Source organism: Malania oleifera, chromosome 13, assembly GCF_029873635.1.
Source record: "Malania oleifera isolate guangnan ecotype guangnan chromosome 13, ASM2987363v1, whole genome shotgun sequence".
Classification (NCBI taxonomy): Eukaryota; Viridiplantae; Streptophyta; class Magnoliopsida; order Santalales; family Ximeniaceae; genus Malania; species Malania oleifera.
In genome coordinates, this window is record NC_080429.1 from 3,884,144 (window position 1) to 3,909,555 (window position 25,412).

The following is a 25,412-nucleotide window of genomic DNA, read 5'->3' on the forward strand; positions in this document are numbered from 1 at the left end:
GTGATGCTCGATTGGTACCTGTGATCGTTTTCATGGTGGGAGGAGGTTTCTGCAAGCGAAATAGGATAATTGTGAAAAGGGTTTTCTTCCAAATCACCACGAGCACTCTCATGGAGATCCTCTGTAACATTGCTCACAAGCCTCACATAATCATCATCATCATCATCATCAATAATAATATCATCATGATGAAGATGATGGAAGCTGCAACTTCTGGTCATCAATGGCGGAGGAGTAGCGATGAGACCCAGCAGCCCCTTTTGATCCATAGCTATGATTTGTAATTGGTGGTAATTCAAACTGAAGTAGTCGTTGGGAATTGAAGGAATGAATAATGCAGGGGAGAGTTCTAGAATTTGAACTTATACCCAAATTAGGGATGACTTGGCTCCCAAGTCCCAAACCACGCCACTCCCACCGACTTAAAAGGTGCACGTGGCAACCTCAATCCTAAAAATATATATTATTTTATGTTTTTTTTTTCTCTTGCTAACAAAAAAATTCTTCCTCCCGACCTTTGATTTTTTTCACATAGAAAATCACATAATGCAAAATACTAAAGGATGCAATAAGTATTTAAGAAAATACTTGTAAAATTTAATTAGTTAGAACATTGTTTGGAATGCCAAAAAAAAGAAAAAAAATATGATAGGATTTATTTTAAAGGGATTTATCTATACAATATATTATATGTTAAAATGTGGATTTAAATTAATATTTATATTTGAAACATAATTTATAAACATTAATTGTTGATTTTAAAATCCATTTGCATGTTTACCAATTTTGGTTGAAATTGTAATAAGAAGGCTCAAATTTTTTTTTTTTGGTTGATATTTTTAGTTCCTTGATTTTATTTCTTAATTAGTAAGATAAATTTGCAAGTAAGTTTGTTTAATTAATTTTAAATACACTCAAATTTTAATAATATTTTTAGTTATTTATATTAGTTAATTAACTTTAAATAATTTCTATTTCCTGCAAATTTTGTTAATTTTTTAGTTACTATTTTAATTCCTTGATTTTCTTTCTAAATTAATAAGATAGATTTGCAAGTACATTTCATAAAGTTTTCTTAATTAATTAATTTCAAATAGATTCAATTTTAAGTTTTTTTTTAAAATTATAATATTTTAAAAAATATATGATAAAAAAGAAAAAAATTTACAATTAAAAAATATAGTAAGAAATTTCAAAAAAATTTGTTTGAATTTTAATTTTTTAAAAATATAAAAAATTTATTGAAATTTCGTACTATATTTTTTAACAAGAATTTTTATTAAATTTCATTTAAAATTTTTAATCTATAAAAGAGAAAATTTTATAGATATTTGGCTATGCATGACCAAAAAAACTACAAGTTACAAACTCGAAAAATATTTAAAAAAATGAAAAAAAAAATTAAATAATTCATGTTTTCATATTTGACTATCGAGGAAATTAAGAGAAAAAATAAAAAATATATCAAATTCATGAACAAAATTTTATTTTATGAATAAGTAGTATTTAATTTTAAATTTTTTAATCATATAAAAATAAATTTTATTTTAAATAAAATTTAATATAAAAAAATATAATACAAAATGAGTTTCTCCTTATTTTTCTTTCCTTCTTTTTTTTTTCTCCCTACAAACCATTCATCTAAGAGAAAAGGGGTTTAAATAGAGCCTAACCTCCTTCAATTTCTTCTTCATTTTCTTCTTCTTCCGAAGAACCTCCTCCTTCTGGGCAAGCAAATGAAGATTGGAAAATGGGTATTCCTCCAAAAATTGACAACTCTGTTCTTCCAAATCACAAGCACTCTCATGGAGATCCTCTGTTACAGTGCTCAGATCGTCATCATGAAGATGATGGAAGCTGCAGCTTTTCATCAATGGAGGAGCAGTTGAGATGAAACCCAGCAGCCCCTTTTGATCCATCATCTTCAATTCTCGATGGCAATTCAGACTAACGAGTGAAGTGGTCGGGAATTGAATGAGATTGATCGCTTGCGAGATCGATGCCGGAGACAGTTCTTTGAATTGATACACAAATTAGAGACCTGACTGCCAAGTTTACTACTTCACCGACTTTCCTTAACAATACGTAGAAACTGGGAGTTTCCTAATTCTTACTTCGAATCATCGGTCAGTTTCTTTTTCTAACTAATGTACCGGAGTCGCATTCGCATTTCAGACTTTACCTGAAGAATGCAATTTAGGAGAAGGATGTTGATTCGTAAGTTTGGTACTATATCAAGGGATCTAAAGGGCTTGTTGGTGGCTGGGTTCCTATGTAATTAAAAAAAATAAAAAAAAATAGAACCTCTGTGTCCTTGAATACTAAGGAGATAGGAATCTAAGTCTAGTGGATGAATCAAGACCGTGTGATTATAGGTTGCACGATCTGTTCGATCATTGCCGTTGCAGAGGATCGTTCTCGATCGTCTATTGTTGGTTGGGATGGTCACGCGGTTGTCTAACGGACTTCCAAACATTTTTTAATCAAAGAACTCCTGAAATTTAATTTTAATGACAAAATGAATGTGAAAAAATTAATTTTACCCATAATAAAATAATAAAAATCAGCATAATGCCTTGAAAACAAATTAAGAAAAATTTTTATTATTATTTAAAATTTTTTAAAACATAATAAAAATTACAGATATATCATAAAAATACTTGATAATTATAATAATACAAAATATTTGTTAGATGTAATTTTCATTAAAAAATTGAATGACTAAATACATTGAAACAAATAAAATATAGTTCAATATTTTTAAATTCAAATAACATATAAAAAATAAAATTCAAATGTTAGATATTAGTTTATGGATTCTCCCATTGCTTATCATCTTCACCGCTGTTGCCAATCAAGCGCCTTGCTCCCAAAAATTTTTGTACACATTTATATTTATTAAAAAAAATTAAGCCTAATTGTAATTTTCAATCGACAAATTCAATAGTCATTAATAAGACTTTACCATCACTTTTCATTTGAAATTATGACTTTTGATGCTTGAATTTTAATAAAGTATAGTTAAAAAATATCATTTTTTTCTAAATTTATATATATTTTTATATCCAAACCCAAAAAATCTATACTCTTAAATAGTATCTTAATTTTAATCAAAATCTTTTTTTATGTATATGAATTTGTTATTGGTTAGATTTTTCATTTCTGCTTCGTGTTAAAGTTCCTAATTATTAGTAGAATCTAAAGTAAATTGAAAGATTCAAGTCATTTGCAGCAAATGTGTGGTGTTTTGGATTCCTCTAGAGTTCCAATAGCGAGGAGTTCATCTTTGATCGTATCGTTATGGGCGTTGATCTTCTTCTTCCTCATCTCATCTTCGGCAAGGAATATATCATTCCTCAAAATCTGAAATCCAGAGTTACATATTATTCTGGATCTGATTCTTCCTCTTCGTCTTCAGTTAATTTCATTTTTTGTCAACGACGAAGTACCCAGAAAAACATTCAAAATTGATTGCATAAGAGTGAACAGTGAAAATATCAAATCCCACATCGAAGCCCTAAAGAGTTTATGTGTTCTTTGTATTATGGTACTACGAAGCCTTCTTGTTACGACCTTACTTGAACAGGATCTGTTCTATAGGCTCGTACCTCTGTGTCCTTGAATGCTAAGGAGACGGGAATCAAAATCTGGTGGATGAATCAAGACCGCGTGATCAGAGCGTGATTAAAAGTTGCACGATCTGTTTATCGTTGCCGCTGCGGAGGATCGTTCTCGATCGGCTGTTTGTTGGTCGAGATGATCACGCGGTTGTCTGACAGACTACTTCCTAACATTTTTACCCCTTTTTTTATGATTTTATTTTCTATAATTAAATTAATATATTATGTGAGAATTAAAAAGTTATGTTTAATTTTAATGACAAAACGAATCGTCCATAGTTATTATTTTAAAATATAAATGACTAAATACATTAAAACAAATAAAACATACTTCAATATTTTATAGTGTTAAAAATTAACAAAAATTTTAAAATTAATTTTTTTATGATTTTATTTTCTATAATTAAATTAATATATTATGTGAGAATTAAAAAGTTATGTTTAATTTTAATGACAAAACGAATCTTCCACAGTTATTATTTTAAAATATAAATGACTAAATACATTAAAACAAATAAAACATACTTCAATATTTTATAGTGTTAAAAATGAACAAAAATTTTAAAATTAATTTTTTTTGACTTAAAATTATTAAATTGGAGGTTAGTTATTTCTCTACGTAAAATATAAATGTTGAATGAATAAAAAAAAAACTCAAAATTTATGTTAATTGGTTGATTATTATTCAACACAATTCACTACCTTTTCCTACTTCTATTCAAATTGGTATATTATTAAAGATGGTAATCAACCAAATCTAAAAAGCAAGTCATAGATCAACTAACCATTCAATTTGAGTTTATTTTTAAACTATATTTTATTTGTTAAAGATGTGTATTTAGTCATTTAATTTTCATACAATGTATATAACAAATATTTTACAACACTATAATTATTTAACTGTTTTCCTGATTTATTAGTATTATTCATTTATATTTCATAAATTTTAATTTGTAAAATAATAATTTAACTATTTTGTCATACTTACGTCAATTGACTGATCCAACTTAATCGTTGGGTCTTCTATTCACTTATAAGTTTAACTTTCAAATCATATCGTAATTAATTGACTAATTTTTATAACTTAATTTATTAAATTAATGTCATTTTCTTAATTTATCTTATCAAAAATGAGTGAAAGAGTAAATTAGTCATTTTATTAAGGATAAAATTTAATTTTTTCATTAAACTTAACCAATAAAAGGTTCAATTTGTTAATGAAATTAGATCTCTGGGAGTTTTGTGGTAATTTTTAAAAATTTAGGGGGTAAAATGTCGTATTTTGAAAAATGAGATGTAACGACTTGCTTAACTTATCACATAATAAACATAAATAATAATAACATCAATCCGAACCCGTGGGTAACAAGGATAGCCTGACATGAACAGCTAAAACCTACGCAGCAATAAAAATAAATTACATCTATCAAACCATTAATTACATAATATTCAGAGTCTACTACATTCCCAAAATACAGTATTTGAACACAGTCTCCAAAATATCAAAATAGACCTAGGATCATACAACAAAAATCTCCTGATCTTAGGTCAAAGCTTACCCTTCTAACAGGGAAGTTCAACTCACTCAACAGCGGCCACGACCCGCCGGTCTCTCAGGGTCGCTTGAAAAATTAATTAAGTTCAAGGGTGAAACACATCTCCGTAAGAGAAAATAAACTAAATGCAGTTGTATGACAACATGAGTATATAATGCAATTATACATATACAACACATTTCATATATATGTAAACATTCGTCATAACATACTGAATCATCAAATACTTTCATATTTTTCTAGTAACTCATATCATTCATAAATCGTCTGTTATATCTGATAATACTGAAAACATACTCAGGATGAATAATTAACTGATATCATGTATTACCCTCCATGATGGGTTGTGCAGCCCGAAGGCGGGACCCGACAATGGCTGGCCGACCACCGTCGAGTCAAAAATGTCTGTAAGTATGATGGTCCTACCACACCTTGGTCCGAATTGTCAGGTAGACGTCTACAACTCTACACTGAAAGTCACATCAACTATCCATCTTCCACCCCCTCGTGGGATGGTTAGCACAAGTCTAAACATAAATATCTGATCTATATAGCTACGGTACCGAGCTCCTGAAACTGAACTAAACTAACATCCGAGTTCTAATAACATATAATACATAATACTATAACATCTTTCATAATTTTATAAATACGGTCTCGCGGCGAAATCATTTTATAAATACGACCTCGTGCCGAACATTTCATAAATACGGCCTTGTGCCGAACATTTCATAATTACAGCTTCGTGCCGAACATTTCATACATATCATTCTAAAAATAAATCAATTATCATGTATTTCAAAATCATCATATACTGCATTATTACATAATTCCTGAAAACATACTATTCATAAAATTGCCGTAACGTAATACATTTCATGAAAAGTAATACTCATGCCACACAATACTGAGTTAAATCATACGTTCCATCTAAATCGTAATTCCTGTATATAGCAGTATTTTCCCAAATATACATTTACTCAATAATATTTATATATAATACATGTTTTTCTGAAAATCAATTTGTTAAGAAATAATGGTAATTTGCGTGGAAAAATAACTGCTTTAGTTTATTCCCTTACCTGACTACTAAGAAAAACCCCTATAAATTCTGGTCTCACACCCGTAAGATTTCCTAATCAATCCCCTGAAAATGAAAACTCTCAGTACTAAACTTCAGTATTTTCACGTGAATATCATTTCCTATAACTACTGTAAGACCAAATTTGCCTTAAAAAACCTTACCTCAACTCAGGGATGATTTTCAACTCAACTTCACTGACGATCCACTCCGGCAAATATGGAGAGAACTTCCCTAGGAGCGTCGCGGTGGCTTTAGATTGTCAATCAGGCGAGCGACGGAGCCGAAATTGAAGAGAGAAGAGAGAGAAACTATAGGTAGAAAGAGAGAGTGAAAGGTTACTTAATTTTGAAGTTAAAATCCGGATTTTAGATATTTATAGTACTGGATTTGTCGACAAGCCACGCCATCTCGTCGACGAGTCTCTCAATAATTTTGTCGACGAAACCCACTCCTCGTCGACGAAATTCAGACTGCTCAAAACCTCTCTCGGTATTTCCAAGTCGACAAATCCCCTGTGTTCGTCAATGAAGCCCTAATGACTTCTCTCGGTTTTTCCTTCCAAAGTGCAATGTCGTCAACGAACGCTTCGTGTTCGTTGACGAAGTCGACTTCCTTCTTCTATACTGTCTCCATTTTCCAACCTCTTAATCATCATTTAAATACTATTATTCTTCGGGTCATCACATGAGAGGCATTGTTAGATTTTACATTATTATAAATAAAATAAAATAAAAAGTCCTCACCATACTTAATTACTTAAATTTAAACTTCATTTAACAAAAAATAAAAATGAAGCACTTCTAAATAAAGAATTCATCCATGACTCCCCTACACGCTTCCTGCCATAATTTTATTGTTATATAAGCATCATAGTTTTAATGTAAATGCCACCTCAATGACACCCTGCAGTTTTAATGTATGCTTGTTTGCTAGTAAATAAAGGAAAAAGAAAGGGAAGGGAAATATTAACCAGAAAATAAATAGAATGGCACCATCTTATTTTCCTCATATTATTTGCTTAAATAATACCAAAAGTTAATGAGCAGTTCACACTCACAAATTTTCATCTTTCCGAAACACTAAGTATCAAACACTATTTTCTTCCTATAAATGGTCTAAAGAATCATTTTCATTTGCCATATTTCTTTCCCTTTCCCTCCTAACAAACATGCTTAAATGTTCATAGACCTCCTACTCACCATAGAAGCATTCTAAGATACTAACTTCCCTTAAAATCCGAAGGGAAGACATCAACATCTCTTAATTTTTCTAGTCCCAAAGACCTACCTCACTATATTCAACAAAAACATAAACTTGCGAGTAAAATAGCCGTGTTTAAGATCTAAAAATATCAAATATCAAGAGGGGTCTCTAGATGTTTGAAGCCTTAGAAGAAATTGCTAAATTCTTAAAATTTCAATGAATGTTCATGCTATAGATCACCATTTTTTATTACATGGGCAAGGCAAACCTAATGAAAAAGGAAGCTTCTTGAAAACAATATTTTAGAGCCCTCTAAATACTTTAAAATCAGTATATGTGTGTGTGTGTGTGTGTGTCTATATATATATATATTCAAATAACAAATCAATAAATAAAATTTTAATTTTAATTTTTCAAAACTCTTTAACTATATTTAAAAATTAATAACATTTGATATAAAGAAAAAATCTAATGAAAATAAATTCACTTTTATTTTTTCCTCTTTTCCTTTCTTAACACAATCCTTCATCCAAATGAAACAATAAAGGGTCAAAACAGATGAGGAAATTATGATTCATCATGTGGAGATTTACCTAACCTTCCAGTAGCAGGCTCCTTGCAGGATCATCAAGCTTATACCTACAGCAGAAATGAATTGACCTTAAGCTATGCCAATGGAAAGCAACTGTTGGCAAAGGTCATAAAAAATATTTAAAACCAAAACACAAAAGAGAAGCATGATGTTGGATCCAAAGATCCCTCATCATCCAGGGAACCAAGGCAGATTTCCTTTATTTCCTTACTCGAAGAAAAGCAACAAAATCAGGATGAGGAAAAAAAAAACCCTAAGCAAAAACACATTTTAAAAACAAAGGATATAGAAATTGTCTCAATGTGTATTTTCAGGAGAATGATGTATCCGACTTAAAATTACCGACTCAGACTCATTTGAACCCGGCATTAAACCCTCACATGCACGGGAGGACTCATCCCTACAAAATAAGGGGCAACCATCCGTTGCATCACCGATTGCCTGTTCTTCAACAAAACAGGCAGAATGTTTACTCCCTTCTCCCCTCAACTCATCAACCTCCTCATCTTCCCGAAGGGGGATGGTAGGGGTTTGTGAAGAATTTTCAAGAGACAAGCTACAATCCTGAACCACCGGTTTATCCTCATCAGGAGTCTCTGCGTCCATTTTCTCTGAGCTGATAATCTGTGGCTCCTCTAGGTTCTCAGAACTGAGAGCTTCGACAGGGGTTTCTGAGGCCACACTAGGTGTGTGCACATGTTCTTGCACTTCATGACTGGAAGTGTCTTCGGGATCCTTCTGTATCTCCTGACTAGAGGTTAGAATGAGTTCATTCGACTTTTCCTGATCAGAAGTATAAACTGGCTCCTTTGACAATTCTGGATCAGAAGAAAGCACAGGCTCCTCACTTCTCTCCTCATCAGAGACTGGGACATGCTCTTCCACTTTTTCCTGACCAGAAGCGGAAAAAATATTTACTCTCCCTCCATTAGAAATTGGTACGCCCTTAACTTCCACCATTTGCTTCCTGTACAAATCCATGGCTCTCTGCAAAATAAAAAAACAACAATGTCAAAAATATTGTTTCATAAAACAACTAGAGTCTACTGTCAATGCTTCAAAAAGCACATGTCATTTTCTTTAATTAGATGCTATGGGAGGAAATTACAGCCATTGTCCAGCAAACAAGATAACTACTAAATTTAAGCTATTTTTCCAAACCAAGCATTTTAACCACCATCTTCAGTACTTGCACACATGTAATTAAGCAAAAACAAGTAATCCCAAACAGTATGAATAATACTACAAGAATTCAAACATAACCATATTTTACTATCTCTATGCATCAAGAATAATACCTGGAGAACAGAATCCTTCACAGTAGGGAAAAGCTTAGCACTAAGCATGCCATCTAGGACTTTTGGTCCCTGTGTCCAAGTATCCTGTCATAGAAAGAAAAAGATCAATAAAACTGGAAATTGTCGAAGAGAGACAGAGAAAAGAGTACCCTCAGACTCTACCTCCAACTTTACATGATTAGTAACGTCATCAACAACATTTGCACCTTGTCCCAAATCCAGCAAGCTCACACACTGCTTATACAACTCTGGACGGACAAGTTCTGCCGAAATGTCAAGCTTAGAAAGATAAGCTAAGCAAAAATTAGAATCACCGTGAGTTGATATTTTAGAAGGTTCAGGTGTCTTTTCATGGGCACTTTTAGGAGGAGATACAGAAATCTCTTTTGATGGACTGCCAGTTGACCTCTTTGTCCCCACGCTTACCACCTGAACTCCATGATGGTTAATTTCACTCTGAGATTTCTGATCTACTAATCCAGGCAACTCGTCATCAGCTGAAGGCCTTACAGGATAATCATCTTTCTGGGATGCAGAGACAGACTCCATATTCACATCACCATTTTGTCCCTTCCACATGTCTGCACTTGTTTCCCATCCCCGACCATTCATTGAATTTCTGTTCTGATCCCATTCAGGCCCCCCATACATGCGAGATTCACCCCGAAAGACATCGTTGTGTCCATCCCATCCATGCAAATGAGACGGGCCAGGACTATCCACCATATGTGGCCACCCAATTGGGCGTAAATGACTAGAAAACCGGTCAGCATGAGGAATATGATAAGGTATTCCAGACTGGTTTATTTCCAATGCAGGCCTAACACCAAACAAAGGAGAAGAAAAAGGTGGCAACATCCCCTGAAAACCTCCATGAGGCGGCCCATGTTGGAAAGGAATGAAACCATTTGGCAGTGGGGAAGACCAGTTTGACACACCCTTCAATGCATTCACATGCCCTCTTACATCACCTGTCCTGTAATGGATACTGGAGTTACCCCTGACATCATCTTCCAGTGAACCCCTTAAAGAGGGGCTATCAACCCCAGACCTGAAAGCAGATTGCGGAGGAATCGGAAAAGAAGACGAACTGTTTTGACCAGTTCTATTATGTAACAATGAATCTGCTTGGGAGGACTCATCCACTAAACGTTTATCTAAAGGGATATCCCGACTAAGTCGATCCTCATTTGCTGAGCTATCTCTGGCATCATTAGAACCACTGCTCTTCCGTCCAGTTTCATCAACATCAAGACTACGTCTCACGCCAGCTTTACTCATGTATCCACGGTCTATGCTCGTCAATGAAGGAGATCTTTCTGTTAAGCCCATAGGTGAGGCCTTGGAACTTGATGACCTTTCAATTGATAATTCCCCCAAAAGATTGCCATCCATTTTGATGGGATTCTCCAAGGATCTGTACCTAGACACTCTGTCTGGTGCTCCAGAAGCAGAAAATTCTCTCACAGAACTGGCATTGGTTCTCTGCTCTGACACATAATCCCCATACTTCAAATTTTCTTGTTTAAAATATCTGTAACAAAATAAAATAGGGTAAATGGTTATTGGATCCAACTCCTGCTAAATAGAAGACTATGGATCTGCATCCCAAGTGTATTCATCTCCTTTTAAACAACAAATAAAATTAGAAAGTGAATACAAATGTTTACTGTTTAAAATAATTACAACAGTAAAAATAAATGCAGGCCATATGCTAATAATGTCATCCTCCAGGATTAAATCATTTACAAAAATTTAATGTATTACAAACACTTACAGTAAAAGAAGGGGCCCAAAAGCAGAATCATCCTACTATATTGAAGTAAGTACACTTATCCCAAGAGAGACCTTAGATTTGGATTTGTATTGGATTTAGATAAGATGTAATATAAAATTGTATTGAAATTTGTCCAAATCACCCAATTTCAAGTTCCAAAATCCACGCTCCCAAATGCAGCTTTAGAAATTACAAAATAACATTTATCAAAAATTTGAAAAGTAAATGTGCAGCAAGAAAATTACAAATTGCCTGTGACATACTTACTTAATCCCCCATTGCCTGTTTCTCCCTTAAATCAAATAAGAATGGTAACAACAATGACGATGACACCCTAGCAAAGCAACCCCAAAAAAATGAACTATTGGTATGGCCAATGGCTATACCCCCACCACCCCTCCCCCCCTAAAAAATAAATAAATAAATAAGGGTTTGAGTTCAAGTTTGAGAGGAGAAACTATATGGATTGTGGGCTGCACATTCTGAACTACTAGTAGGCACACAGATATACTAGAAACCGAGAGAGAGAGAGAGAGAGAGAGAGAGAGAGAGAGAGGGAGAGAGAGGAGGTGCTTTATGGATGGTTGGATTCTGAACTAGTAGCACACATTCGCACACAGACACCGGTGTAAAGGTAGGTGTCATTTCAGGAATAAAAACTAGAAACATCCATGATAATCACTGCACTCCAAAGTTAAGATACAGCTAGAAAAATTAGCACATGCTCATTCAGTGAAATATAAAGATAGAACCAACACTTCTTTTGTACGCCTAACATGCTACTATAATTTTAACACACATCACTGATGAAATCTGGCACATTGCCCTGCCAATAGAAGCATCGTTCCACTGATCCAGATTAATCAAAGTGGTTCTTAACTGGTGAAACCAAACTTGCAGACCCCACCCAAAAAAATAAATGTATAGGCAACCTGATATAAAACTGTTTTAAGTCCATGACAGGTACCAAATTTGAGTGAAAAGATCAAAGAGGTAGTGTATTGATTTGAATGCAAATGCCAATACTTTTTCAAAATCAAGTGCAAGAATATAATAGTAATTGTACATAAAAAATATACCTGTACTCATCATTGCTTTGATGGGCCTCATAGTAGTGTCTATTGATACTGTTGTTAGTGTCTGCATAGGCCTGATGCAATCGAGACCTTCCCTTATCAGCATCAGAATCTACTTTACTACTACTTAAAGATCTCTTTTCCAAGTCTGAATGGTGAACTTTGACACCTTTAGATTTTAAATCATTGCGATCATCATTATCATCAGGGTATCTTTTCTTCCCTTTGTCTCTGTATCCACTACTTCTGTCATCATTATTTGAAATGTGGTCACGGTCACGTTCACGGCCGCGATCATGATCATAGTAACCATCAGAATCACGGTAATGGTCAAGATCACGGTCATAATTCCGGTCCCTATCACGATCATGCTTGCGGTCACGGTCACGATCACGGTCACGCTCGCGGTCACGATCTCGATCTCGGTCTCGCTCGCGATCACGGTCACGATCACGCTCATGCTCTCGATCACGTTCACGATCGCGACCTCTGTCACGGTCCTGAGGCTTAGATTTCTTTTGTCGGATTTCTATAGTATCCTTTCCATCCCTATACTGCTTATCATCAGACCTGCTGCTAGTACGCTCTCTAGCGGACTGTTCATCTCTCCGCTTGTCATCTTGGTGCTTGTTGTCCTTGACCAAATCTTCTTGGAATTTATCTCTATATCTTTCATCCTTATGCCTTCCATCCTTGGAAATATCATCCCTGGAAGATAATTGTCTATCATTGCTAGTATGTATATCTTCTCCATGCTTCTCTCCATTAGTAGAGCTATCTCGCTTCCTCTTGGTTCGCTTTTCAAGCTCACTCTCAGGTTCAGGTTTCTGCAATCCATCCTGTACCTTGGACTCTGCAATAAGATGTGGATCAAGACATGAACTGGAACTAGAGTAGGACATAAAATTGAAATTTCTCATATGCCAACTCGTCAAACAAGAATTCCACACCTCCTTAACAATACATTCAACACCTATAAAATGACTATGTAATGGTTACAAGTCATTTAATGCACAAATACATGTGTGGCAGTGTGTGCCTCATTAACATGTGTGGCAGTGTGTGCCTCATTAACGTGCATGAAAGGACAAGCGAGAGAGAGAGAGAGACAGAGCAAGAGACGAGAAGCCAAAATTTGTAGTACACACTGATCAAGAAATGTTAGCATGAAGAGTGAAATAATTATCTTAAGCATTTTGCATAATGAATATAAACTCTGCACTATTGATTAGTTATAGCAACAGGTAAAGACAAGACTCACCTGAACATTTAATGCTTATAAGCTTCAACAAACAACTGATTTCTACAACTAATCATAGTAAAGATTTTTAAATGTTGAATGATAATTAATTTATCACCACATTCTAAACAAGTGAAATTTCACCTATATGAAACTAAAGGCTAAGCTACAGTTTCAAAGGCATTAAATTGTGTTTTTTTTCTTCAAAATTGTTTTATTTGCACTAAATCCTAACCCTAGAAGAGAAGTCGTGTTTTGCAGGCTTCATGTGTCATAATTTGATGGAAAAGGAACAACTGTTCTCAGCTTAGACAACTATTAATTCATTTTAAAATGATTTATTTTCTTCAGAATATGTTGTTCCTGAGGGCGAAGGGGCCAATCAAGTTGACATGCTTTAAGATGGCAGGCTGAAATAAGTGCGAAAGGTGGGAAAAGAAGACCCACAAATTACAATGGCTTGATGACAAAGCTAGCACCTAGCAATGCCTTTGAATTCAGACAAACTCATAAAACTCCAACTTCACAAGTGCAATGTACCACAAATTTCAACATTTTGGTTTCATCATTTACCATGTCTCAATTTTGACAGAAAGATGGCACAATACTGTTTTGATTGCAATAATCAATCACTCAAATCTCCATAAACAATGATACTGATCTTGCAATGCCTCATCACCTCCACACAAAATAAACATGAAATATTTACCTCAGAAAAAGTTACATGACTTCAACATTTAACATGATAGGACCATACTTCACCATAAATAGTAATGGCAGCTATTACTGTTTAATTCAATAGGTTCAATCATAGTTGTTAGAATCTTATGATTCACAATGAATCATACAATTTGTATCAATGCCATGCCAAACCAATTCCAATCATACTAGAGAATCAAAAAACAGTTAAATCGCTGCCAAAATCAATTGACCCCCTGAATTAACAACTTAACAGAAATTGAATTCACACAATTCTGAACCTATCAGATCCAATCAGGTAAGAAGTTGCTTTGACATCCTTGCAGTGTCCAATACATCAGAACTGAAGTCATTGCTTTGACATCGTAGCAATGCTTTTGAATTCAGATAAACTCATAAAACTCCAACTTCTTGAGTGCAATGCACCACGAATATCACAACTTTTGGTTTCATCATTCACCATATCTCAACTTTTGGAGAAAATTAAAAGGATACTATCCACAAAAAGATTTCACAATAGCATTTTAGTTGGAACGCTGATCACTCAAATCTCCACAAACAATGATACTGATCTTGCAATGCCTAATCAATTCCAATCTTACTACAGAATCAAAAAACAGTTGAATCGCTGCTGAATCTATTGATTAGCCCCCTGTATCTGACAATTCAACCGGAATCGAATTCACATAATTCTGAACCTATCAGATCCAGTCAAGTACGAAGTTGCTTTGACATCCTTTCAGCATTCAATACTTCAGAACTGTGGTCATTGTACATGAATTGTTATGGTCATACAATGACATATTCTTTAGCTCACACAACCACATCTGCAAGGCTTTATCCCTACCATTGGAATTGGCAATATGGACCCTTTTTCTCCATTAAGCAAATTCTATTGTTCATCAATTATAGCATAAAGCTTGTTTGGATCTTAATCCCAGGCAAAAATCTCTCCCCATAGTAAATTCCACCTCTCTTAGTGACACCAGTGAGCCCGAAAATACCCTAACAAACTTTAATAGCAAAATGCATCTTCAAATTGAAAGACAGCAATTAAAATAAGCTAGGATACACCAAAAATGAAATTAACTTGACCTTATGTTTGGAAAAGCCTTGGATATGCAGTTGTACTGGATTTGGATAAAATGCAATATAAAATTGTATTGAAATGTGTCCAAATCCACCCAAATCCAAATCCAAAGTCCGAAATCCAAGCTTCCAAACGCAGCATGAATATAACCGAAAATTGGATAAATATTGATTTTACTTTCAAAATGAGATTCTGAAATATCAATCCAATTCAGTAACTCAAATCAAGCACCCAAAAATAAATAGCAACATGACACCTTTTTGTAAACTTAAAACCATAGTTTTGAAAACTAAACCGGACCATCAGATAAACCCACAGGTCCAACTTGGCCAAACCCAGTGAGCCAGCCAGGTTGACCCTGCTCCTGCAATTTAGCAGCTGCATGGGGTAGAATTAATCAAATTTTTTACTATTTTAACTTAAGCCCTGGTTTGAAACTAGAAATATATTAGGGAAAGTTACAAAAAAGTGAAGGGATCCAAATTTTTCATAGTTGATAATGGAAAGTGAGAAAGATAGTAAAATATGTAGCACATCAATTAACAAAATTATGATTTTATACACCATTAACATTTAATTTTTCTTAATTGAAATCATATTAGAACAAATTTTCATTTTTAATGGTAGTTGATGTAGAAAGAAAATACGATGATGGATTTCCTTCTTATTTTCCTTTCATTTTCTTTCCTCCAACAAAATCCTGATTCCAAACAGAACCTAAATAAATTTTAATTAAATAAAACTCTATCTTACCACTATATAATATTATTAATTTTTTACTCCTTTAAATAAATTCAAAATATAAATCCTCTCTCACTAATATTTATTTAACAATTATTGATAATAGTAATCATCAACATCATCATTAAACCCTCTTCGTGACACACACATGCGCGCACGCGCACGCACACGCACACGCACAGACCTGACATGCACGCAGATACACACAAAAAAGAAAATTGGATATCTGTGGTTTGACCAGCCGACCCAACTGGTCTGATCACCTCGGGATGGTCACAGGTCCAGGTTGTAAGACCATGCTTAAAACAGCTCGGCGTCATCATAATATAATCTCTATCATTCAAAAATGACATGATTTGAAACTTCATTATGAAATGACTTTCATTTCTCTAAAGGCATCCATCAAGTATGATAAGCACGCACATGATCAAGATAAGACTGAAAATATTAAACCTACAGCCTCACCAAAAAATACACCAAGCAATACAAAAGCATCAAAATTATAACTTACCTTCAGGTTTAAACTTCAACACAAGGCAAGAACAAGCTATTAATATACTATTACATGCATGTGTTGATGTGTATCACGAGATAAGTAATGCAATTGAGTTTGTACAGCCTCCTGAAGGTGGTGAAATCACATTTCAAAACTCAAAATTTGATAGGACTTTCTTTGAGTTTGATAGGGTGAACCAACTTGGCTTGGGTATTTAGAGAGAGAAAAGATTCATAGGCTAAAACCTAATTGTTCAGAATATAAACACAACCACTAATTTGTTCACTTATAGGATGAAAGCCTCAGTAACAAAGTTCATAATTCAGGAATATATAACTGTAATTTGGAAACAAAGCTTTTTTAGAAGGTCAATCAGCAATCTGCGAGACTGGGTTCACCCTCCACAAATCATGCAACTGAGGTAATAATAAGCCCACAATTCTCTTGTAGTCACATGCGACATAAAAATTATTTCATTCTCACAGGCATTACTTCAAAATTATTTGCTCATGCCTAAAAAAAGATAAATTGAGAGAATCAAATTAAAATGCAACCAGGAAGATATTTAATTATGATATCTTATCAAAAGAAATATCCATGTCCACAACTCGACATAGCTGGGATTCTTGGGAAAAAGGCTATGTTGCAGTTGCTGTGTTGTATTACATACCAAGAGGAAAAAAAAATTAAACACATAATACAGCATCAATCTAGGGACAAGTGAAGTCAATCATAAAGATGAAAATAACTCCAAGATCCTTAAAAAACCCAGTTAACAACAATTAGAAAAACAAATGGCGGAACACAAGAATATTAAACAATACCTTACATTTAGCTTCTATAAGCAACCCCAACAAAGTTAGACTAAAGCTCTAAAGAAATTTAATGTAGCAACTGTGGGCTTTTTCATTATTTTTTTATTTTCTTAGCTTCGTTTTTTTCCTTATCTATTTGTATTTATTTATTTCTTTAGGGTGTGGGTGGAGTAGGGAAAGGGTATTATCCAAAACCAGAATGGCAGTCATTTCAAGCGCATGCACACAGGTGTTTTGTTGGTTTCTCTCTTTAAGATTCATCGAAAGACATGCTGGATCTCAGTTAGTACAAAGACATCCAACAGCAACCACCAAAAGGTTGAATAATACGGCAAAAAATGCCACAATAGTGTTCTATAAAAACCAAAAAAAAAAAATTAACAAAAAAACCTATCAGTAATGGGAAAGGGAGGAATGAAATTTTTCCTAACTAACTACATTCATTTTTTTGAGGTGGTCAATGGTTAGCTACAGTCATTAATGAGTGAAAATGAGAACGAAACGACGACACATTATTGACGTTTCAATACTACAGTGGGATGAAGTGAAGCCCAAATCTTAAAACTCTTCCTGAATGACACCCAAAAATACTATGCCCTTCTATAATTTATTTACTCACAAAAGACTACTTCCCAACGAGAAAATGGAGGGAATGAAGAGTTTAGGAGGTTTGCAGACATGATTACGATACAGTAGCCAAGGTGATTGCTTTTTTCTCCCAGTTAGGGACATAATTTACGTAAGTCTTGATAATTGAGGAGTCACATAAGGATGCACAAGACATTTCCAATCTCATCATACGGGATTATACTGTCAAGATAATTGCTACAAAAAGTATGGACGAAATGATATCCATGCACTGTAAGATTGTGCCTCATAAATCTCCAGATCAGACACGAGCAGATGTAGCCTCCCAAATACACGCATAAGACTCATAAAGTCATAGGATGCCAAGCACCTAATTTTTCATCGAACCAAGTCAAACAGCTAAATTATTATCAAACCCTGGAATGATAATTGAAAATATGGCATTACAAATATCCAAATTGGTCTCTACAGCTTATATCGTCCCAGATACATGCATAAAGCCCAAATATGACACCAACCAAAGACTTAAAATTTTATCAAATCTAGAAATATTGATTCAAATTATGTAACCATGGAACACTGATTACCTCCTTAACAGAACGGGAATTCCCATTCTACAATTTTTTTGGTCTGGTTTTCTGAATTTCAAGCATCCCTCTTCAAATTATTAATTCTATGCTTAAAGAAAACATTTATGTCTTGGAACTGTCAGTCACTTCAATTCTAGAGTCGTGGAGCATGCACTCTGAGAACACCCAAGGCTAGTATTGTACCAGTTAGCATTTTAATTGTCTAAAATAATATTCCTAACAGCAATCCACTTGCAAAATACTCCAACAAAACAGCAACCTAAAAAATATATAGCTAACAAATCAAACAGTTTACCTTACCAGTATTTTCTTGCACTTTCTTAACCCTGCGCTCTTCTTCACCCACCCTCACTTGGGATCCATGCTTCCTATTCACATCCCTATCGATAACATCTGCCCCCGTCACACCATCACTCAATTTCTCACTTTTCCCCTCTCTACCCTTCTTCTCCCTCTCTATATCACCATCTTTCCGGCTCGAATTCCTCTCCAACTTAATTTTACTACCACTTTTCTTTGTCTCCTCAGTCTCTTCCCTTCTCTCACTCGACCCGTCATGCCTCCTACTACTACTCCTCCTTGAATCACCCGCCGCCTTTGACCTCGCCGATTTTTCACCATCTTTCTCCACCCTATCACCTTCCCCCCCATTCCACCGATCACCGACGCCATCATCGTCAAAACCCCTATCTTTTCGCCTCTTCGACCCGCTGTGCTCTTCCTCAAATTCACCATTTCTCGAACCACTCAAATCCTTCGCATCCAAATCATGTTTCCGCTTCTCTCCAGACCCGGAATCCTTCCCAGCCCTAGCTCCCGTCTCCTCCCTCGCCTTCTTCTCCTTCAAGCCCGAATCTTTCTCGGAATCGGAGCAATCCCTAGCGTCCCTGGAACTATGCTTGCTCGATTTGTGCCGAGAGCTTCGCGGCATGACCGAATACCACACAATTCACACGAAAAAGGTCTCACAAATTCCAAAGCCTAATTCGCACAAATCGCTCGGAGCAGCGCTCGAATCAGACCCCGAAACGCTACTGGCCAATCCTCTAAGAATACAAGAAATGTCGCGAGGATTGGAAAGCTGGAACTGTAGAAACCCTAAACAGCACGGCGGCGAGAGAACAGATCGCCGGATAACGGAGCGATTGTGGGAAATTTCTTGGGTTTGAAAGAGAGGAAAATTACGGGAGAACCAGATATTGCCGGGGTTGAAGAAGTGGCCCTTGTGGGGGAGAAAAGTGGGAGAAAAAATGACGGTAGAGAGAGAGAGAGCGAGGGGGGCGCAATGTTGTGTTTTTTGTGTAATCGAAATTAATGCGACATCGAGGCGACTTCGTGCCTGTCAGACTGGATTGCCCTTACGAGATTTGTTATATGACATAATTACCCTCGGCTGCCTGTTGGATACGGTTGTCGGTGCTTTTCGGCTAGCCTGTTTAATGATTTTTCTTTTTCTTGAAAGTAAAACAAACGTTGCTGTTGGCCCTAAAATACTTTTAAACAAAAATTTATAAACTCAAACTCAATTCACTTACAAGTTTTTAAAATTCAAATTTGGTTCTATAAAACTGGATTCAATTATAAATGTATATTAAACAAGTAAACTATATATTATATGACTTATATAATTTTAAAATAATAAAATTAAAAAATTTGATCAGACTCAAAACTTAATTCAAGATCTATTACGATTCTTTATGTTTTCAACTAATTATAATTATAATATTAAAATTTAGACCGATTATGATAGTACCATAAGAATTTGTATCAAAACACATTTTATTTGTGAGAATAAAAAGTATTGATGTATTATTTGTTTTCAAGTTTTACAAAAAGAAACTATATTTTTTAGCGTCCCGTTTTGGCCGATAAAAATGAACCTATGAAAATAAGTTGGCTCAAGTTAATTCAAGTTGTTATAATAATTATTTGCTATTCTAAAAAAAAAAAATTGTTTTGTTTAAATGACAATAATAGAAATGCCATTAATTTTTGGAAGACATAAATAATGCATAGATAATTTTGTATTATCAAAAACAAGAATACCCTTAAAATAGAATTATGCATTAAAAAAATTGTTTGTGATTTTGCTCCCAACAAAAGTTCTAAATTTATGACTTTTTAAAAGTTTTCAAAGGTAGCTAAAAACTAATTTTTAAAAAAGTTGAAAAAAGATAAACATATTATATTTGACTTTTAGTTTTTAAAAGAAGAAACCCATCCAAAAATGAGAATTAAACTTATATTAAATATTTTTGGTAAAAATAATACCATTATTGATTTGTATAATGAAAAAATAAATTAATTATTTAAAAATTATTAACAAATTTGGTTATATATATTTTCTTCCATTTTATTAAATTCTTGCATACAAAACAAATAGAAATGGTTAAGTAATAAATATTATCCTTTTTTAAAAATATATATATTTAAGATATTTTTGTTAACATTTATGATCAAAATAAAAATAAAAAATTCAACAAGACAGACATTAGTGACGTAGTCTTGATTAATTTATATAAAACATACTAATAAGTTATTTTAAATTTGTTTTACATGCTCATCGCAAAGTAATTGACTACCAATGATACCATATATTTCAAACGGATACAAGAGCTTATTTGATATTGAACTAATTCAAAGTTAAAAACGTGTTCAAGACAATATAATTGAAAAGTAAAAATTCCTAACATTGTTATTAGATTTCATGTTTAGTTTTTATTAAATATTATTTTAATATTTTAGGTGAAAATAAATATTTTATAAATTATAAGATGTTGAGTTTTTAGAGAACATTGTTCTTAAGTAGATGATGTGTGTCGCGCCATTATTTTAATAAATATCATTATATTAACCTACTAAAACGTGTCTTGATCGCGTCATCGATTATCTACCATATTTTTATCATATTTTGGTGTAAGACATGTATAAATTTTATCACATATTATAATATTATTATAACAATTATTGATGTAAATGACCACCCTAGACAACCTACCATCTTTAGAATATATATACTAATATTGTATAAACTATACTATCTGCAAATGTCATCTTAAACTCTTGAAAATGAGAATTGAATCATTCAAAATGTCTTCAAGGTTGAAAAAACCAACAATTAATAGTTAAATCTAATAGATTATTATAACGTAAATGAGAACTCACTGCCCTATGAACAATCACTTTCGCTACGGCTCCGGTGGATTCCCTTAACCAAGTCACTACCTATGAGTTGTCGACTCATTCTTCAACAATTATGCAATCGAAGCCCTGGGCTCCTCCCATTGCTTGGGAGCTTACAAGCACATAAATGATTAATATTTTTTTAGACCAAATTACTCTTATAAACAAAAAAATATATATTATTAATAAATTTTAATATATGAGTCTAGTAAAGATGCCTGTAAATAAAACAAAAAAAACAAAAAAAAATTAGGTTCAGAAGACAAGAAATTACCTATCCAACTAACGTATATCTTCTGAAATTACATTATGGTATTACACTATTAAAAAAAACTTAATAAAAGAAATAAATTAAGCTTAATAAATGAAACAACTTTTATTATTTATAAAATTTTAATACAATTTATACATAGCATATATAAATGATATTCGAAACTTCACAACAATTGCTCTATTATTATAGTAAATAACACTTGGTTTGATTTTATTCTCAATACCTTACAAGTAGTTGGAAATTTCCAACCATTAGAATTCTTTCTCTAAAATTTTTACTCAAGAAAATGGGAAAGGTCCTTAGCGTAGGGTTTTGAAGACCATAAATATAAAAAATTTGAGATCCTCTTTTTCTAGGGTGTATAGTAAAGTAGTATGAAAAAGAGGAGATATATAATGATAAACAAATGGATGCAATAGAATAAGAATAAAACAATCTTCAAGACTATTGGTATAAGATACTATTATAATAATGTTTATGCTATTTTGCTGAAACCTAAAGTGGTAAGTCCCAAAACATCTATTTGGGTCTTTTTAAAAATTGTTAGTCAAGGAAATTAACTTATAAGATTCTAATGCAAAGTTTGTTTAACAAATTTTGTTCTAATAGCGACTGTTTTAAGTAGTGCAAAAATCATTACATGAAGATGGGATGATTCACATACAACGTCATACACATATTCCAAGAAGATCTTTAAGGTTTTGACAATCGAACAGTTGTTTAATACTTATCATGGAGAAGTGATTGTCAAACTAGATGGAATGCAGTTACAATTAAAAAGGTATTAAATGACTTTTATTATGCTTGCTAGCATGTGTTAATTCCATTATACCTTTGATAGTTTGAAGGATGTAAGTGTTGATTTTTATTATCACACCCCAAATCTGTCGGGTGACTTTCTATAATAATTTCATAGTTGACTTAAGGAATAAAAACATTGAAATTAAGTAAAATCTCATAAACTTTTATACGAGAGTGTTAAATAACCGCATTACAGAATTATCTCCAACATCAAAATTAATATTCTTTAAAATTCTAAAACATAAAAACATTTTCAGCTAGTATTATACTAGTATTTATGCTAAACATGTTATCTCTAATTCTGTCCACGTGCTTACTATGTCTAATTCTCAATACGCTCATCAAAGTTATCTGTAAGGTATGAGAATAATTGGATGAAACGACGCTCAGGAAATAAGAAAGATTATATTAGTGTGTAACTATGATGAGTTTTACTATACCATAGTTTTGTAACAGTCAACATTTAATATTGTAGTTTCAAAACTGCATTTGTAAAATTGTAAAACATCTATAAATTTATGAATGAAATTATTTCTACTAAGCTATAACTGTAACTTTTGCAATTGTATATTGTAACTGTTAACTGTAAACTATAACTACTTTTTAAAATAGTGAATAGTGTGTGTGTATATATATATACTTTCTTTGAGATTTTTTCTGTAAAACATCCCTTAAACCTGTAAAATGTGGGTCATGTTTGCCCCCATGGTAGGGTTGTTCGGTCTGAAGACTGAATTTAGCCAGCACCCAACCAAATTAAGTCAAACTATAACTGTAAATGAGTTTTTCGTTATTAAGTTCTAATCTAAAACGAGATGTGCACTCGGGAGAAATCCACTGCTCTGAAAACCACTATGTAGAACAATGCTGGTGCACTCTGATCTCTGTAACTATAAATTGTAAGTTATGGTACCGAGCATCTGTAACTCTGTAATCTCTTAATCATAACAGTTTTTAAAACATACTAATATATAAATCATGTAATAAAAATAACATCATAAAAATATCTTTATTGCTCATTGTTTCATAAAACATGTATTGCACTCTAATAAAAATAAGTTATTGCCACACGGTTTTCGTGCTGAAAACATAAGGTTTATCTCAAAATGATCTTATTTTTATGCTTATAATTTAGAGACAAATTTTGTATCCATACAACATCGTTTGGTTACTAAATTTGATTTTTTGAAATTGACTTCTAGTTCTACTAATTGAATTGGGCATCCCTGAATTACAGCACTTACTTTGAAAAATAAAAAAGTCATCTTCTAAAGCTTTAAAAATCACCAAATTAAATTCTTATGTTCCCATATATGTTATATATGAGCTTACCAAATTTTGTGGCCAGATTCGAAGTAAAAGTTATAAAATAAATTCAGAACCTAAGTCTGATTGAAGCTCTAACAGCATACTGATAGCATATCGACTACAATTTCAAAAAATCAAAAACTTTATCAAATAACTTCAAAAAATTTTGAAATTAAATCCTCAAGAATGTTGATATTTTAACTAGTAGCCCACCAAATTTCAAAATTTTTTGGCATAACCTTGGTTCCATAAAAATCCTTATCTTTTAGACATTCAATATTATGGCAAGGTTCAAAATATAAATTTTAGAAATTCTAAATACCATATTAGGATACCTTCAAATTTTAGAAATTGAACAACTAAAATGATGCTTATACCACAAAAATCAAAGTATACCACCAAATTTCGATTTAGAGACATAACTTGATTTAACCCTTTACGCTACAATTTCTCGGGACCCAAAGTTCTAATCCTCAAAATTTTAGAATCTTATTTTCTCTCTCTTTTTCATTCTCTTCTTCTCTTTCTCCCTCACTCTCTCCTTCTCTTTCTCCTTCTCTCCCTCTTGCAATTTTCTATATATGGCACCTTCCCCCCCTCTATATAAAAATGTGCTAAGACACATAAATGAGGGGATAAGACACATTAATGAGGGGATAAAACACATTGGTAAAGAGATAAAACACATTAGTGAGTGGATAAGACACATTGGTGAGTGAATATAACACATTAATGAGAGGATAAAACACATTGGTAAGGGGATAGGGCACATTAGTGAGGGGATAAAACACATTAGTGAGTGGATAGATACATTGGTAAGGAAACATGACACATTAGTGAGGGGATAAAACACATTAATGAAGGAATAAGGTACATTAATAAGAGAATAGGGCACATTAATCAAGGGATATGTGTCACCCATCCCTCAACTAAGGGACATATGTCTCCTTATCATTTTTTTTTAAAGCATGCAAAGTGACATATGTCATCCACAAGTTTCCTTCTTAATTTTTATATATATATAATTTTATTATTATTATTTTTTTGGGATCCTTACATTTTAAGTTTAAGAGTGTTGAGAATTCCACTTGTGAGTTTGTCCCACATTGGAAAATTAAAGTGGATAATGGGTGTTTATATACATGGATGGACCCAAGACCCAATAGACTTGAGCTTTTGGGTCAAGTTGGTGTTCACCCATGTGTATCAAGCTCACCCATGAGCTCCTCCAGTCCTAACAAGTGGTATTAGAGCTGACAGTTCGTAACTCCGGGTGAGCGACATCGTAAAAGTCGAGACGGGAAGCAAATTCTCCTGACGTGCTAGCAGTTGGAGGACCAAGTGTGTGGCTGAGGCCAATATCTGCGGATGGATCCAAATA

At 33.3% G+C, this 25,412-nt stretch overlaps 1 protein-coding gene and 1 non-coding gene across 2 annotated transcripts; one reads left to right on the forward strand and one right to left on the reverse strand.

Annotated features, from left to right (window-relative positions):
* The first annotated feature begins 3,568 nt into the window (after positions 1-3,568).
* On the forward strand, positions 3,569-3,782 carry LOC131147055 (small nucleolar RNA U3). Its single transcript, XR_009134585.1, has one exon. It is a non-coding gene; the product is annotated as a small nucleolar RNA U3 (small nucleolar RNA).
* Positions 3,783-8,235: 4,453 nt separating this feature from the next.
* Positions 8,236-19,835, reverse strand: LOC131146213 (uncharacterized). Its single transcript, XM_058095632.1, has 5 exons — positions 18,766-19,835; positions 12,210-13,059; positions 9,516-10,887; positions 9,354-9,437; positions 8,236-9,042 (listed from the first exon to the last, which is right to left on the reverse strand). Exons 1-5 carry the CDS (start codon positions 19,394-19,396, stop codon positions 8,353-8,355), a joined length of 3,627 nt encoding a protein of 1,208 aa, XP_057951615.1. The 5' UTR covers positions 19,397-19,835; the 3' UTR covers positions 8,236-8,352.
* Positions 19,836-25,412: the final 5,577 nt, after the last annotated feature.

What these genes read in the sequence shown, in the direction of transcription:
- LOC131146213 (XM_058095632.1), bottom strand. Translation starts at nt 19,396, where the DNA reads ATGCCGCGAAGCTCTCGGCACAAATCGAGCAAGCATAGTTCCAGGGAC. An exon ending in GAAAGTGCAAGAAAATACTG is followed by an intron (nt 13,060 to 18,765) that starts GTAAGGTAAACT and finishes ATCTTATTGCAG; the next exon opens with AGTCCAAGGTACAGGATGGA. An exon ending in TGAAGGATTCTGTTCTCCAG is followed by an intron (nt 9,043 to 9,353) that starts GTATTATTCTTG and finishes TTTATTTTGCAG; the next exon opens with AGAGCCATGGATTTGTACAG.